Here is a 15,927-nt window from a genome sequence, read left to right on the forward strand (position 1 = left end):
GAAAGGCCTACCAAAAGATGCTGGGTTTTATATTACCACTGTTAGACCATGGTTCTTTAATTAATAGCCTGGACTGCTGAAGTGTTGGAAAAAGGATGCTATTATAGTAAAGAGCATAATTAAAAGGTTGTTTTGGAAAAACAGGAACATCTAGTTCTCCATGCTGCCTTCCTGGGCAGCTCAGGCTCCTGTTGAGAATGAGCTGGCATCATTTGAACCTCAGCATCAGGAAAACTGAGAATGATGGGTCAGCCCAGTGCTGAGCTCTGGCCAGCACTGGCTGTAGTACACTTTAATGTAGTTCTCATAAATCGTTCAAGGGATTTGCTAGAATGCTGCTTGCAGAGGATTGAATTTTTTTTTCTCTCCTACGGAAGTGCTATAGGCACTAAGGCAAGGAGTAAATCCAGCTGCAGGGTGGTTTGCTCGGGGGCACTGGGTATAGTGGTAAATTAAAGAAAAAAAAAAAAGGACTAAATGGGGAGGGAAAGGAAAGAAAGGGGAAAAGGGGGAGGAAAGAAAAAAGGGGGGGGAAGGAGGAAAAAAGCAAAAGAGAGAATAGAAAGAAATAATAGAAAAAGGACTAAAAAGAGGGGGCAAGAGAGGAAAAATAGGGGAAAGGAAAAAAGGAGGAAAGGGGGAAAAGAAAAAGGGAATAAAGAGGGTAAAAGGATGGAGAAATGGGGGGAAGGGAATAAACTAAAGAAATAAGAAAAAAAGGTGGGGGGAAAAAGGAAAAAGGGGGAAGAGAAAAGGGCATAAAGAGGAAAAAAATGGGGGAAAAGAGGAAAAGGGGAGAAAGTATAACAGGGGAAGGAAGGGGGGAAAAAAAGACGGGGAAAAAAGAAACAAGCAAACAAACCAGGGAGGAAGAAGCGGGGGAAGGGGCTTAAAAAAAAAAAGGAAAAAAATGCCCAGGGGCGGCGGTGCTGGAGCGGTGCCTGGACTGGGACGGTGCCGGTGCTGGTGCCGGGGCTAGGGCGGTACCGGGGCGGTGCCAGGCCGGGGCGGGCGCGGGCGGGGGCAGGAGGTGGCGGCGGCCCCGCCCGGCGGCCCCGGGGCGCGGAGCGGGCGCTGCCGGCGGGGAGCGCTGCCCGCGGCATGGCCCTGGCCCCGGCCCCGGGCCCGCCGGAAAGCCCCTCGGCGGGGGACATGGAGCGCTACTACCGCCTGCTCCGCGCCGCCGCGCTGCTGGAGGCCGCCGCCGGTGAGTGCGAGCGGCCGGGCCGGCGGGGCTCGCAGGTGTGCGGGCAGCGGGCGGGGGGACAGTGGCTTTTCCCGGACACCCGTGGGGGCAGCGGCACCGCTCCCGGCCCCACGGCTGTGCCCGCAGGTGCCCCATCCCTCCCCGGTGCCGAGCGCATTATTCGCGCCCGTGTCCCGCTGCCCGCGGAAGCCTCGGGAGGGCTCGTCGCTCGCGGGTGGCTGAGGATTCGAGCTGCTGTTCTGTTATTTATTCAATGGACGGCACGATGGGTGCGGAACGGCCTCGGGTTTTCAGGAGAAGCCGCGTCCCCCGCGCTGCTGATATTCTCCGACATGTCACCGGAATGCGTGGCTCAAAGTGCGAGGTGAAGACAGGAGGTGCTCCCGGTGACAGGAGGATGTTCGCCAATGCGAGCCTCCTGCGCGGATTCCCGTGACCAGAACTAAAGAACTCTTCCCTGGGAAGTTGTATCTCAGCCTGCTGGCCGTGACTGCCCGTTCCCAGGGTCTGAAGTAGGGAGGCAGATGTGTGTAAGGTGTTCATCTCTGTTAGACACCTCGTCATCCCTCCCGTGTCCCTTGGTCCTCAAACACCTCGGAATGCCAGGTTGTGCCGGGAATGTAGCATTGTACTCAAGTGGCTGTGGTTCTATGGCCGCACACCCTGAATGTGAGAAGCAAATGCAATCTGATCCCTTATCTCAGGCCGTAGCTGCCTCAGAGATGTTTCCTTTGATGGACAGTGATCTGCTCAGAAGTCGTGTGGAGCTCTCAGTTTTTCATTATTTTCCTGTTTTCCTGTGGGGAGTTACGGGTATTTTTGCAGTGAGGTCTTTCCTAAACCAGGAAGGGAAGTGGCCCCTTGGGTGACTCCAGCCTCACTGGAGGATGCACACCTTGTCAGGAGTTGAAAGCAGGCAAAGTCATCACTCCTCATCTGTTTGCAGCTGGCAGAGTGCTTGGAGCTGTGCCGGGCACAAAAAAGACACACTAATCCAAAAAAAGCTTCCTGTCTAATGCCAGTTTTCTTGACATCTTTGAAAGGCACAATTGGAGGCACAGGAAGAATTTGTCAAGGGGTAGGTCACAAGGGAGGACTTGACAAAGATGTCACCTGCTTCCCAGGAGCTGCTTGTGTCCATGCCCTTCTGAGGTGGTGCCAACAGCACCTTCTGCTCTGGCTGTCCTGCCCACCTGATCCTGCTCATTTCCCTGCGCCCTAAAATGGAGTAGATAAATGTAGGTAGGGGTGGTCATGGTCAATTAGCAAAGGATGCTGCTTGAATGGATGTGATTAAATGCTCCTTGTGCTGCTGTCGGCATGGAACACCCATGCTGCTGGAGCAGGAGCTGGTGACATGGGAATGGGGACACAGATGGTGCATGTTTGCTATGAGCCATGTAATGGGAACCGGGTGAAAGCAGGCAGTGTGTTTCTTCTGAGCATGAGCCCTCTCTCCTAACCAGCTTTTGGCAGATGACCTTTGTGTAATGGTCATACAGAGCCAAAATATCCCCACAAAGGCATGCTTGTGTGGTTATGGCTGCAGGATCTGGACCCATGATTTGGCATCTACACAGATTCTTAAAATAAAATATTGAGAAAGAGACAAAGTTGAGTGAGGGTCTCCAAATCATGAGATTAAAAATAAATCAGAAGGTTTTTTCCCTTATTGCTGATTTCAGGGCATTCAGCCTGATCTGGGACCATGTTTTAACCATTTCCCTACATGCAGCAGTACTGGAAACTTGTTGGTTGTTTCTTGTAGAAAGTGACTCGCCCATATCTGCCTTAGACTGAGATAAAAGCTGTAAAAATCCCAAGCCTTTTATGGCCATTCTCATCTCTAAAATGACTTGAGCTCCCTCAGAGCATGGCAGAACCACAGCAGCCTCCAAAAGCTCTGTGCTTGCATCAGCCCAGGCCCTCTGGGTGGGCCATATGTGCTTCCTCTCCCTACATCGCATTTGCTACAACCAGTTTAATGGCTTATCATTCATGTACGAGGACAAAAGTGAAGTGACAGCAGGGCTGTGTGGGAGGGAACAACTGAAATGTAAAACATGGTGAGAGAAAGAGTTTTCCAAAGCACTCTCTTTGCCGCTGAACCAGAGGATGCTTGGAGACACAGAGCTTCCCCCATGTGCATGGAGATGGGGGGTTTAGAGCTGGGACATTGCCCCTGGTTGTGCTGTCGTGAGAGCCTTTTGTTAGTGTTGGTTTTGGCAGGTAGGACTTGCAGGGAAATCCTGGAGCCACAAACCAGCGAGTGTCCTCTGTGGACAGCCACGTGTCGCTGTGACTGGTTGTTTGGGGACGTGCTGAGCACAGTGCAGGCCCCTCCTCAGCCTGCTCTGCTGCCACAGCCTCGCCCAACTTATCTGCCACCTTCCCTAATGCAGGGAAATTCAAGGCCATTGGAAAATCGGTGGGCAGAGGAACTGGAGTGTGAGGAGTGCTGGTGGAAGTGACTGGATGGGGCTGCCTTGTTTTCTGAATCCCTCTTTCCTCCCAGACATTGCTGGACTTGGTTTTAGAGCAGAGGTGAGTCAGGATGTCCTGGGGCAGAGCTGTTCCCTGGGACTCAGCACACAGCACAGTTATCCTGCTGCTGCAGGGATGTTTGTCCAGAGGCTGGGTGATGAGAGCCAGCAAACACCAGCAACATCCTCCCCATCTCACTTTGCATTGCACAGACTTGCTCCTGCTGCAGCAACATGGTTAGCTGGATTTGGAAATATGCTTTTGCTCAGTGGGGGAATGCCAGAATTGAGCATTTCCACTTTCAGTTTGGGAAAAATTGTGTTTATTTTCCCTTGCTTTACAGTAGAGTTTCCAGGTGATGACATTGTGGGAACCTGGCTGCATGATTTAGTTTCCTGGCTATATCAGCTGTGAAAGAAGTTGTTCCAGTGTCCTCATGTCCTCAGTGAACTTCATTCCAGGTTCTCCAGGAAGGTAGTGGGGCCCCAGGATTTACTGCTGAAATATCTCCCAGGAGTTACTTTGTGCACAAAGTTAGAATTCCTCTTTGAAAACTCAGTGTTTTCATGGTACTGAATGATGATGGGAAAGTTACTGATGTCTGTATATTTTTATTGGGTTTTGGAAGTCTTTTGTGCTGAATGGGCTCTGGTTTAGGGGCTGATGGTTTGGGCTGGGAAGATGTTTACTGGTGGCAGATGCTAAATGTGGCTTCTCCTGCACAGCTGGCAAATGTGCCCTGGTGCTGATGTGCAAACACCTGTACTGCTCTCTTTGGTAGGGGAAGAGTGACTGAAACTGGAAAAAGGAGAAAACTAAAAGTACATTGAAGCTCCTATATGTTAGAAATGCAAGAAACTAGATTTTCTCAACTCCCACATTGTGGTTGAATCCAAAAGAGCGAGTGGTGAGAATCTTTTATTACATTTCTTGCAATAGACATGAATTCATGTATGGTGGAGCTGGCTTTTATCTTTTCCAATTTTTGCTTAGTTTGGTGTGATATGAGAAGAGAGTTTTTCTGATTGGACATGAAAACATCACAGCATAACAGGAGGTAACAAGTAAGCCTTGTTGCTGCTTAATTTGCTTTTGCTTCACCTTTTCTTAGCAAAGCTTCCACAGTTTCTCAGCTGCTAAATATAAATTGGAAGAGATTACTCCCCCCACCCCGGCCCCAAAACTCCATGGTCTCCAGCACATGGGATCTTTTAACATCCCCTGAACATTCTTCTCTTCCTCCTCGCTGGCAGCATGGCTCAGCCATGGCTCCTGCAGACCCTCCTTCTCACTCCAGCTCCCAGAATTGTGTTGAAGGATAACATCGAAGGATAACATTTCCATGACTGTGGGATCTTTATCTGGCTGCGCCTTGTCCTGCTGGCAGCTGGCAGCAATGGCCTGTGGTCAGCAAGAATGAGGCTGTGCTTGTTTTGTGTGTCAGCGAGTGACTACAGCTGTGCCACACCGGTGCCCTGGGTGCTCCTGCTCTGTCACAGCTGGTGTTTCCCCACTGCAGCTGCTGCAGGGATGCCTAGCAGTGGGATTGCTCCTGCCCTGGGTCTTGCAGCTTGGCTGTGGATCCAGACCCAGGTGGCTCTGTGCATGCCTGGATGTGGTGGTCCCACCCCTCTGAGCACATGGATCAGCTCCTGCTGGAAGGTGGAGAGTCAGCTGGTCCCATGAGGACGTTCTTCCATGGGTCAGTCGTGCTGCCTGGATGACAGTCCTCAAACCTGAATTGCACCAAGTTAACATTTTCTATTTCTTATCTTCTTTTCCTTTCACAGCACTGTTTTTTGCCTTTTTTTCTCTTATCCTCAGTGTGTCTAAATCTAAGCCTTTCGAAAAGGTCATTCTAGTTTTTCAGCTTTCCATTTTTTGCTGTATGGTTTCTTAGCTGAGCACACCCCCAGGTTTGGGTGATGGACATGTGTGTCTGCACTGAAGCATTGACTGCACATAAGCCCTGGAAGGCCTCAGAGGAGAAGCACAACCCCTGGGTCAGAAGAGAGGACAGATGGTGCTGTTTCCTATGCTGTGTTGGAGCAGGTGCTTGGGGAGAAGTAAAAGAAGGAGCTTGAAAATAGAGTGAACCTTTCCTTAAAAATCTTCCCCAGTCTGAGAAAAGATAATTTAAGGAGTCCTTGAACCTGGTCAGGTGACCAAGACATCACTCCTAGCAATGGACTAATCCTGGTGGGACTTTCATGCCATGTGCAGGACATGCAGGCCTTGCAGAGGCCATCTTCCTCAGGATCAATGCATCATATCTTCCAGAAAAATTGGCATTTATAAACCTAATTGCTGAGCTTTCCCTCAAGATGAAAGTCTGGTTTTGACTGGCTGTAGATAGGCAGCAGGTGCCTGCAGGCTGAGCCAGGGCTCCCGTGAGCCCCTGGCCACAGAGAGGTGTGAGCTGTCCCTGTGGGCTGTGGGGACAAAGGGACTTGCAGCAGTTGCAGGTATTGAAGCTTTCTGCCATAAATATTTTAATGTGTCTTTTGTGTCACTCACTTGGTATGGGGAATGGCTGCACTACCTGGAATTACAAGGAATTACATGGTTTACCCAGCTGTCCAGGTTAGTCCAACACCATCCAGAAGCTGGCTCAGCAGGGATTTTAGCACTTTCTCTTTGGTGCCAGCCAAAAGAAGCTGCACTTGGTTCAAGTTCTGCCTTTGGATTAACACATTGATAAATGTGTTTGCTTTGGGTTTGTGCTTTATTTTGATTGCTGCTTTTCCCTTTCTCCAGAAACTGCAATACCCATCTGTGCAAAGGATATCAGTGATGATCTGATGAAAGAGTTTGCTTTTCTGTCTGGTGAGTACAAGAACATCTTCAGGCTCTCTCTCTCTCTCCCTGTGGTAATTAAATACTCCAGACAAACTTCTTTGCTATTTGTCAGAATGATACTCCACACAGGCTATTGTCCATCAGGTAGTATCCAGTGCCACTAGAAATGTTGTTAATAAAACATGGAGGCAGTTTGGCAGAGCAGATTAGGTTTCTGTCTCATGCCACACTGTAAAATATTCTTACCTCCCAGCACTCAATGCATTAACAAACACTTTGCTGTGAAATGTGTTTCTGTAGGTTCCAGACCAGTGTGTTTATTTGCCCTTGTATTTCTGATTTCTTTTGCTGACCTGTGTAAAGTACACTCAGAAAATAAAGGAAATACCTGGTAGTTAATACATTTGTTTCTAGCACCTGCACTTGTGTGTTGTGCTTGGACTCTGAAACAGATTTGGCTTTGTTTTGCTATTCTGGTGATGTGAAGAACCCCTCTTCCAATAGCAGTATGTGTTCTGACCTGACTGGTGCACCTGGGCTTTGCTGTTGGCCCTCCTCAGAAGCATGGCCAGGGAAGCATCCTTGTCTTTTTTCCAGGTGGAAGAGGAAAGGACAAGGCCTGGATTATCACCCTCCCCGACAACGCTGGCTTCAACGAGATGCCTGAGGAGAATGTGTCTAAAGTCTTAACATACCTGACGTCAGTCCCAAGGTATGAGGCTCCCTGTTAGCTCTTGTCTGTGGTGGGCAGAGGTGTGGGTCCTGCTTGGGTTAGGCAGGGATCTTCAGGGTACAACCATGTGTGGGGGTGAGGGGCTTCTTCAGCTCTCAGAGCACAACAGAGGGATGCAAGCCCTTACAGTGTCCAGGTGAGGTATTTTATGTGCCAGGAACTGCAGAGTAAGAAGTGGACATCATCCCTGTGACCTGTCAGCTGGAATGTATCACACATTTAGTCGATTAAGTTTCTAATTAACAACAAGCTTTCCTCAAGCTTTGGCATGTGTCACCGCTTAAATATGCCATGCCACTGCAAAATAATATTTTGACATGTACAAATAGAGAGTCATTACTGTGGAAAAAGAGAAATTAAACCAGAGGAAGAGACTAATTACAGGAACAAAGCATTTGGGGTCCCTGTGACAGGTGATGGCTCAGCAGAGAGCAGCAGCTCCCATTACCTGCCTGTGTGTCAGGGTTAAGCTGCTGACAGTCTGCCTGTGCCTCATATAGGGCTGTATATTTAGATTAATGGCCATCCTAGTTCTTGCTGCTGAGCCTGGTGACTCAGTTACCTGGAATGCCTAATTTTCTTGAATAATGCCTGTTTTGTCAAATTTCTTCCTGCAGGGAGAGCAGGCTGACAGCAGCTAGATGGGAGCTTTCCATTAGCAGCTGCTTTGGAAGAAATGTGGAGTGTTTAGGCGCCTCTGTTAAAAAAAAAAAAAAAAAAAAAAAAAAAAAGAAAAAAAAAAAAAAAAGAGCCTCTGGTTATTCTGTCCTCTTTTTGATGGACTCTGAGGTTTCAAGGGCTCCTGGGCCACAGAGCACTGGCCCAGCAGGATCAGGACCCTGTCAAGTGTTGGCCAGAGGGGTTTCTCCTTCATCCTGTGCAGGCAGTCCTGGTCTGTGCATCTTCACTTCCCAGCTTTGTCTGGTTCCTCCAAGGCTTCTTATTCCATCTGACTGTAAACACCCTGGCATTAGCATGATGAGCAGCCTTGCTGTCCCTGTAATAAGTCCAACTCAATCAAGAAACTAATGAGAGTTGCAAGCTTTCTGGTGATTCAAACATGTTCAGCATGTTTTTAGTAAAACCACTTTAATCATCCTGCTCTGCTCCTCCTACCACCATAACAGCCTGCCTCAATGTCTGATCACCTCAAAAACATGTGCTCCCCAACACTTTGGAGCTGAAAGGCTCCAGGCAAAGCATCACCAAGGTGAGGGTGGCAAATCTGTGTCAGCTCTGGTGCCCCTGTGTACACATCCCTCAGCAGCATCACATTGTGGAATTAGAGCGCAGACTTCAGCCCAGAAAGTCCCTAAAAGAGGTCAATATTTACCTGCCAGAGGTATTTTATTTCCTCACATATCAGGGTTAGGTGTGGGTGCACCAACACCTCCTTACCCGTGGATGTGCTGGGGCAGATCAAAACCACATACCCTGTGCCTTTCCCATGCAAAGGAACTGCAGTGTCCTACCTATACCAGTCCGAGAAAACCTCACAGGTGTCAAGTTTGTAGTATTTTGAGAAGCTGAATTTCATGAGGCATTTTTCTCCTGGAAATAATTATTAGATGAAGGAGATGGATGCTGAAAGCTACTCCTGAGTCCTCAAGGCAAGTGCACTAATAGCAGAGCCTGGAGGAAGGCAAGTCCTGTAGGCAAGTTAATTTTTGGTATTCCTGGGAACTGTGCTGCAGGCAGGAGGCAGCTGCAGAAAGTACTTGTGTGCATGAGCTGTCAGGGAAAATAAGTAGTAGGTGCCCACTTTCTGTTCTATGCACATCCAACTCAAAATGCTGCCCTGCCTGCCTTCAGGCTGGCTGTTCTGAGCAGCACCTGCAGCAGTGTACTTGAAGCAGAGGCACAGGGAAGTGTGGCAGATCCTGGTGTTTGCAGAAAAGAGACTCAAGGAGTGATAAAGCAGCACTTTATCCTGGCTTGGATTGAGGACTGTGACAGTGTGGTCTTTACAGCAAATACAGATCTTTTCTCTAGGCTGAAAGAATTTCTCTCTCCCAAGTTAAGCCAGAATTTCAGTAGAAGCTTAAAGAAAAAAATAAAAATCAATTGAAGTCAGTTATGGTATCTGTAAGATTGTTATTACAAAAAACTGACTTAATTACTACAAAAGTAAAATTTGAAAAGTAAAAAAATCCCTCTGTGTGTAGCATCGGTGTGGTATTGCCTTCAATACTGTGTGCAGTTCTGGATGCCAGATTTAAAAAGGATGTGGAGGTCCTTGAATGTGTCCAGAGGGAGCAAGTCTGGTGAGAGGGCTTGAAGGAATGTACTGTGAGGAGCAACTGAGGCCTATGGGCTTGTCTGGAGTGGAAAGGAGGAGGCTGAGGGGGGATCCCATTGCTCTCTGCAGCTTCCTGAGGAAGGCACATGCAGAGCAAGGTGCTGAGCTCTTCTCCCTAGGATCCAGGGATAGGATATGTGGGAATGGTTCAAAGCTGTGCCAGAGCAGGTTTAGGACAGACATTAGGAAGCATTTATTTGCTGAGGGGGTGTCAAACACTGGAACAGTTTCCCTAGAGATGTTATTGATTCTCCAAGCTATCAGTGTTTAGGAAGCATTTGGACAATGCCCTTAACAACATCTTCCAACTTTTGGTCAGCCTGAAATGGTCAGATGTTTGGACAGATTATCACTGTGAGTCCCTTCCTGTGGAGTCTTTCAGCCACTCAATGGAATACCCAGGGTCTGGCCTTGGCAAGACAGACCCTAGCTACCCCTCCTTCCTGAGGGGATACTTCCAATGTGCTCTGTACGCAATGGTTTAGTTGGTTCTGCCCCCCCCCCCCCCCCCCCCCCCAATGACCTTGGCCTTGTGGTTCCTTCCCCCTCGGTGTGTCTCCATTGGCTTCAGGTCAATGCCCTTACCTGCCCTTTGCCCCACCCCTGGACCCTCTACTTAAGGGGAGATGGAGGTGGGGTTCACTCTCTTGGCCTTGGCCCTCTTTGCCTTCCTCTCCCTCCCCAGTTCGGGGGAGAAATAAAATGGACTCTTGTGCTTAACAAAAGAGACTTGTCTCGTCTGTTTCCCTGCTGGTGCCTGTACCTCCCTAGACACGATGAACACTCTAGCCTCGTGATGCTACACCTTCCTACTGAAATACCATATCCTAGTCTGTTCTGTTCTATTCTTTGACTCTCCAGCTTTTTGGTATTTAGATAAGCTTCACCTGTTTCATTTAGACTGGGAGGTGAGGTACAGAGTGGTTTAGAGCTGTGACTGATAACACAGAGTAGTGGCACAGTGAAAGGTGCTGGTGGCTATAAATACCTCTGAATTTCAATATTGGGCAGGTCGTGACAGCATGCTCTGATCCGACCAGCGGCAAGGAGTCTCTCAGTCCTATGCTAAATCTCACAACTGCAGACTCCAGGATCTAATTTCAAGTCCTGCAAAACATCCCAGGTCTTTATTTTTAGTCTGGTCCATCTTGCAACACATACAAAGTTAAGGATAAGGGGAAAAAAAGTTACAAGAAACACCCAGAGAGAAATAATCCTTGCCCTGGTTATCTGTCTCCATCTTTCTGCTGCTGGATGCAAACAAACAGCCCTCAGAGCCTTGGTAGAAAGCATTGATTTATTTTTATTGTCAGTCAAAAAGGTACATCATAGGTCTGTAAATCTGATAGACCTGCAAGGCCTGGGTTGCAAATAGTCACAGACTTTCTCCACTGGCCCTAGAATAAATGATAAATTTCCCACAGTAGGTGTCAAGGCTGTCAGACTGCTGGGAACTTTCCTCTTTGTTTCTGTAAGGGAACTGATAAAAGTAAATTAGCATGCTCAAAGGCTGCTCTCTGAGCATAACCTTGTCCTGAGTTAATGGCGTACTTCAGCTTTTCTCAACTAGCACTGCATTACAGTCTGGCTGCCTTTTCTAAATTACTTGAATTCTGGGGGTTTTCTTCAATGTTTTATTATAATTACAGCAGTTCAGTGTAAACAGGATTTATTTTTTTCAATTTCAGACTCTTGGGAAATACCTTGGGGAGTTGGGGAATTGTTTCTTATAGCTCATAGAGACATACCTTTTGAAATTTTAGAGTGTGCTGGAAAACCTGTCGCAGTATCAGACACACAAAGGATGAGGCAGACAGAGAGGAGAAATATGTAAACAAAGTAGATAATTCTAAATATATACATAGTTTACACAAAGCTGTGTGAGAATCTCCACTACAAAATTCCAAACACTCACAAGGCAAGAAAACTTAGGGGGACAAAAACCAAAGGGTTTTATTTTTGCCTCAAACCAAAGGATCCTTTGGCTTACTCCCACCCACCTGGATCATGGTGGGGGTTAACAGAGCTAACAGAAACCTGCAGAATTGTCTCACATTGCCTAAACTATTCTAAGCAAATAAAGGTTTTGGCTTAAAAGTCACACTCACCATGCTCACAACTTCAGACTTTATTACATGTAGAAGTTCTGTGTATGATCTAAATGTAAAATTTGATATTCATTTTCTCTGCTCTTTTTTTCTACACTTCAAGGCCATTGAATAAATTCAAATGAAACCTTTGCACTTTGGGTGTGATGTTACAGCTCCATGAGATCTGTCATAGGATTGCTTGGAACTTGGATGCCTCTACATATCTTCAGTCAGTTATTGTTATGAGTCAAAGGGAATTTTATTTTTTATCCCTCTGAGCACAACTGCTAATTCCTATTAAATATATTTGTCAGAGTTGTAGCTGCCACAGACTAGAGCAGCAAGATGTGCACTGAATGAAAGCTCCTGCACTGGCTTCAAGTATCTTGTTTTTTTTTTTTCCATAGTGAGTTGCCAGGTATTGTCTGCCGTGCGATACTTCTGAGTAATCCACCATGTGTTTGCCTTGCCAAACACAGGAATTAGTGGAACTGCTGCTGACAAGAAGCCGCTTGCAGAGGGCTGTGCCCACTGCAGACACCTGACTCCCCTCTGGGGAGCCAGCATGCGTCCTGGGAGCCTTTCCCCAGTGCTGAGGTGCCCAGATAGCGTGGTGTGGGATGTGGCTATCTTGTTTCAGCATCCACAAAATAAATATTGCAAATATTACCTAAGTATCCTGTAAATACACTCACGTTGGAGGACTTGATTACAAGCTGGACTGCTCGTAGCTGTGTGCAAACATGAGTGCAGTTGTAACCCAGCTGCCTGGAGTGTGTGCCGTCACGACTGGAGCCTGGCTGGGCTGTTCCCCACCAGCCTGGGGAGGAATATTTGAATTACAGACAGGGCAGCCGGGCGTTGGGGCCCCTGCCAGACAAGGCACCCCCAGTACAGCTGGCTGGCTTGGTCAGACTGGGCATTTCAAAGCAACTCAAAGGATTTGGGTGTTAAAAGGGATATCAGGAGCCTGTGCTTGCCAAGTCAAGTGGAGTGTGCTGGAAAACGCCTTCGAGCAAGCGCTGCCTCCCCAGCAGGATGTGCTGGGAGAGCCACCACAGCCTGTTAGAGCACCAGCTCCCCTTCCCCTGTGCCAGGCTGGCACTGCCCTGCCCTGCCTTGGTGTCACCTCTGCTGTCTCCGGCCAGAACAAGCCAGGAGTCATTGCTTGGCTGCTGTAACGTGAGCTTGGCAGGAAGAGCTGGGCAGTGAAGGCAGGGGGGTCTTGGGACATCAGCTGGGGGAGGCTGCTGGGCAGGGGCACAGCTCCTCTGGCTCTGCAGGCTCCTTCTCAAGACCAGTTTGGGTTTCAAAAACAATCTGGTCTCCAGCAATCTGCTGTCACCACCTCACTCACAATTCACAGGTGATGCTTAACCCTGGGCTGCCACAGTCACAGAATCACAGAAAGATTGGGCTGGGAAAGGAGCTATGGAGATCATAGGGAATGGTTTGGGTTGGAAGGGATCTTAAAGATCATCTAGTCCAACCCCACCAGCCAGAGCAGCTTCACCTGGAGCAGGTTGTGCTGGAATATCTGGAGATATTAAAAGCCCTAGGTGGGTTTTTAAAATATCCAGAGAAGGAGATTTCACAATCTCTCTTCACAGCCTGTTCCAGTGCACTGTCACCCTCAGGAGAAAGACATTTTTCCTCATATTCAGATGGAATCCCCTGTGTTTCAGTTTGTGCCTGTTGCCCCTTGTCCTGTTGCTAAGCACCACTGGAAAGAGTTTGGGTGTTCAGGAAAAATTTTTCAAAGGGAATTTCAGGAACTGTAGAAATACTAAAATGTGGATTGCATTCTGAGTTCTTGGATTTGGGGATTTTTTTGGGAACAGAGTCACTTTTCTTGGAACATTATCTGGTTATTGGTATTTTCTTATCTTGCAGTCAACATGAGTCTGACACTAAATTTATCCTAATCCTGGATAGAAGACTGGACACATGGACGTCAGTCAAAACAACTCTTCAAAAAATAGCAGTAAGTCCTCTTTAATGTTAATTGCTTTTAGTGTACTAAGTCACCATGCCTTTATGTATCTTGGGAACCAGGAGCAATGAGGCTCCTGCTTTCTCCCTAGGCAGTAGTTTGCTTTATGGCCCTGTAATTAATTTGAGTGTGTAAATGAGCTGTTTGTGTATTAATTTGCTTGTTTGATCCATTTGCTGGGTTTTATACTCTTTTGCAGTGGTTCAAATGTGTTTTGTGCCATGATCTATGCTTTTGATGAGTGGAAAATTTGGCTTCATACATGTTCTTTCTTGACACTGGTTATTAGTTTATTTTACGTAATTGTTGGTGACTGAAAGTTTTAGGTTCTTTAAACAGGCTTCACAAGCATTTGTATGTGGGCATGGGTGGAAAAATCTATTTTAAAAGTGTATGGATACATTCATGTGTTTTAAATGGTCTGGTACACACGTTCATGTGCTACACAGCATTAGCAGATATCTGGTCTGAACATAGCTCACAAGTGGGGTTCTGCAATTCTTCACTGCATTGTGTCTTGGAATCAGAGCTTGGATTTGCAGCAGAGCATGCAGCTGTAGAAAAGTCATGTTTATGGGAGGTAGGAGCTAACAGATAAATCCTTTCCCAACCACACCATGCCATGTGGGTAGGTCAGCGGAAATATTCTGGGTGTGTTATTATTGTGTTTGTTTCTGCTCATAATCATTGAATGGTTAAAGACATCAGTCCATCTGAGAAAGGATGAGGTAAAGGGTATGTACTGAGACAAAAAATGCTTACCTGGTTGTAAAAAAGTTAGATCTTACGGTATTTTAAATTGTTAATACTGGTACAGCTGAACTTGGTGTTAAAAATACCTGGCTTTGCTGGCATTTTGCTGGTCAGCATCCCATAGGAGGCAGGGAGGGTTCCCTTTTTGCAGTGTGAATGAGATACCACTAAAAGTATTTTTGGTTCTGATTTTTCTGAATGTTAGAAATTGAACTTGCAAGTGTTGTTACTATACCACTAAAGAAGCAGCATGTAGAAAGTAGTTCTTTAAAGTGATCATCAAAATTCAGTTCTGCTGCCAGCATTTGAACAGGTGCTAATACCAAGAGCATCCTTTAAGGATGATGTACTTGCTTTGCATAGTCTGGAAGTTGCAAATGGGAAAAAATCCTGTTCTAATTTGCAGCTTCTACAAAAGTGTCATTCATTTTGTGTTTAATAAGAAAATTTAATTATTTGAGCATGCACCCTGTTTGTGTGCCATGTGTCCATGTGGAGAGGTGACTTTGCTTGCAGTATCAGGCAAAAAATGGGAGGTGCTCTGTGCAAAAGAGGGATGAGAAGCAGGAAACCAGTGTCCACTAAATCTTATTGCCTTAAGAACAGTCTGGTCCTAAATGGCTGTCTCTGTGTCCAGAAAGTGTAAGGACAAAAATTTAAATCGTGATTTTTTTTCCAATCACACACCATAAACCCTGATGCAATTTAAAAAAAATTAATCTTTTTCTGATCTTTGTTCAATTTTAGAGTAAAGGAGTACCATGAAGCTGAATTTAAAATACAGAGCGTGTCCTATTTTTTCCAGCATATGTATATGCAATTGCAGCTTTGCAGTTGTGCATCTGATCTTGAAAATTTTTCTATCACACTGTACAGATTTTTGTTTTAACTCTTTATGTATGTCTCTAATTGCCTGGGCAAACCAGTCTACTGCTGGGAAGCGATGTCAGGGCAAGCCTCAGGTTTTGGCCGGAGCCTCTTTCCTTAGTTTGCTCCCAGAACATTGAACAGCTTGAAGAGGCACCTTGGTGATAACGGCAGGGGGGAAAGGGAAGGGTGAAAGCTCTGAGCTGAGCCCAATCCTCGCAGGAAAGAGCATCTGCAGGATGATTTTTGGCATTCCACCTTAAAAGCAAAGCCGGGGCTGGGGAGGAGAGTGGGGTTGCCATCCGAGAGCCGGGTGCCGGCAGGGATGCCTGCGTGCCCGAACCGCTGCCTGCCCGGCCTCTGGCAGCGGGGGGAGCTGGGGCAGCGCCGGCTGCCATCCGCAGCATCCGCAGCATCCCCATCCATCGCATCCCATCGCATCCCCGGCGGCGCAGGGCGATGGCAGAGGCGGGCCCGCGGCTGGGCGGGCGGCCCGCCTGGGATGCGGTAAGGCTCCGGGCCGCCGTGCTGCGGCGCACGGGGACGGGGCCACCGGCACCGCTCCGGCCCGGGGGAGGGCGGGGGCAGCGGGAACAGTGCCCGCAGCGCTCGGGGCCGAGCGGCGCGGGGGGAGTTTTAGCGGGATCCTCCGTTCGGGAGCGGTAGGGCGCTGGGTACCACTGGGTATCACTGGGTACCGCT

General features: G+C 47.7%; 1 protein-coding gene across 1 annotated transcript in view; it reads left to right on the forward strand.

Annotated features, from left to right (window-relative positions):
* Positions 1-284: 284 nt before the first annotated feature.
* LOC310922047 (proto-oncogene DBL-like) overlaps positions 285-15,927 on the forward strand; it is a 70,318-nt gene continuing 54,675 nt past the window's right edge. The window contains exons 1-4 of the mRNA XM_083882346.1: positions 285-1,207; positions 6,449-6,517; positions 7,088-7,202; positions 13,506-13,596. Of these exons, the coding sequence (XP_083738472.1) occupies positions 1,102-1,207; positions 6,449-6,517; positions 7,088-7,202; positions 13,506-13,596 (381 nt within the window). The 5' untranslated portion in view covers positions 285-1,101. The remainder of the gene's footprint in view (positions 1,208-6,448; positions 6,518-7,087; positions 7,203-13,505; positions 13,597-15,927) is intronic.

This window comes from Zosterops lateralis (assembly GCF_965231275.1).
Source record: "Zosterops lateralis genome assembly, chromosome: W".
Classification (NCBI taxonomy): Eukaryota; Metazoa; Chordata; class Aves; order Passeriformes; family Zosteropidae; genus Zosterops; species Zosterops lateralis.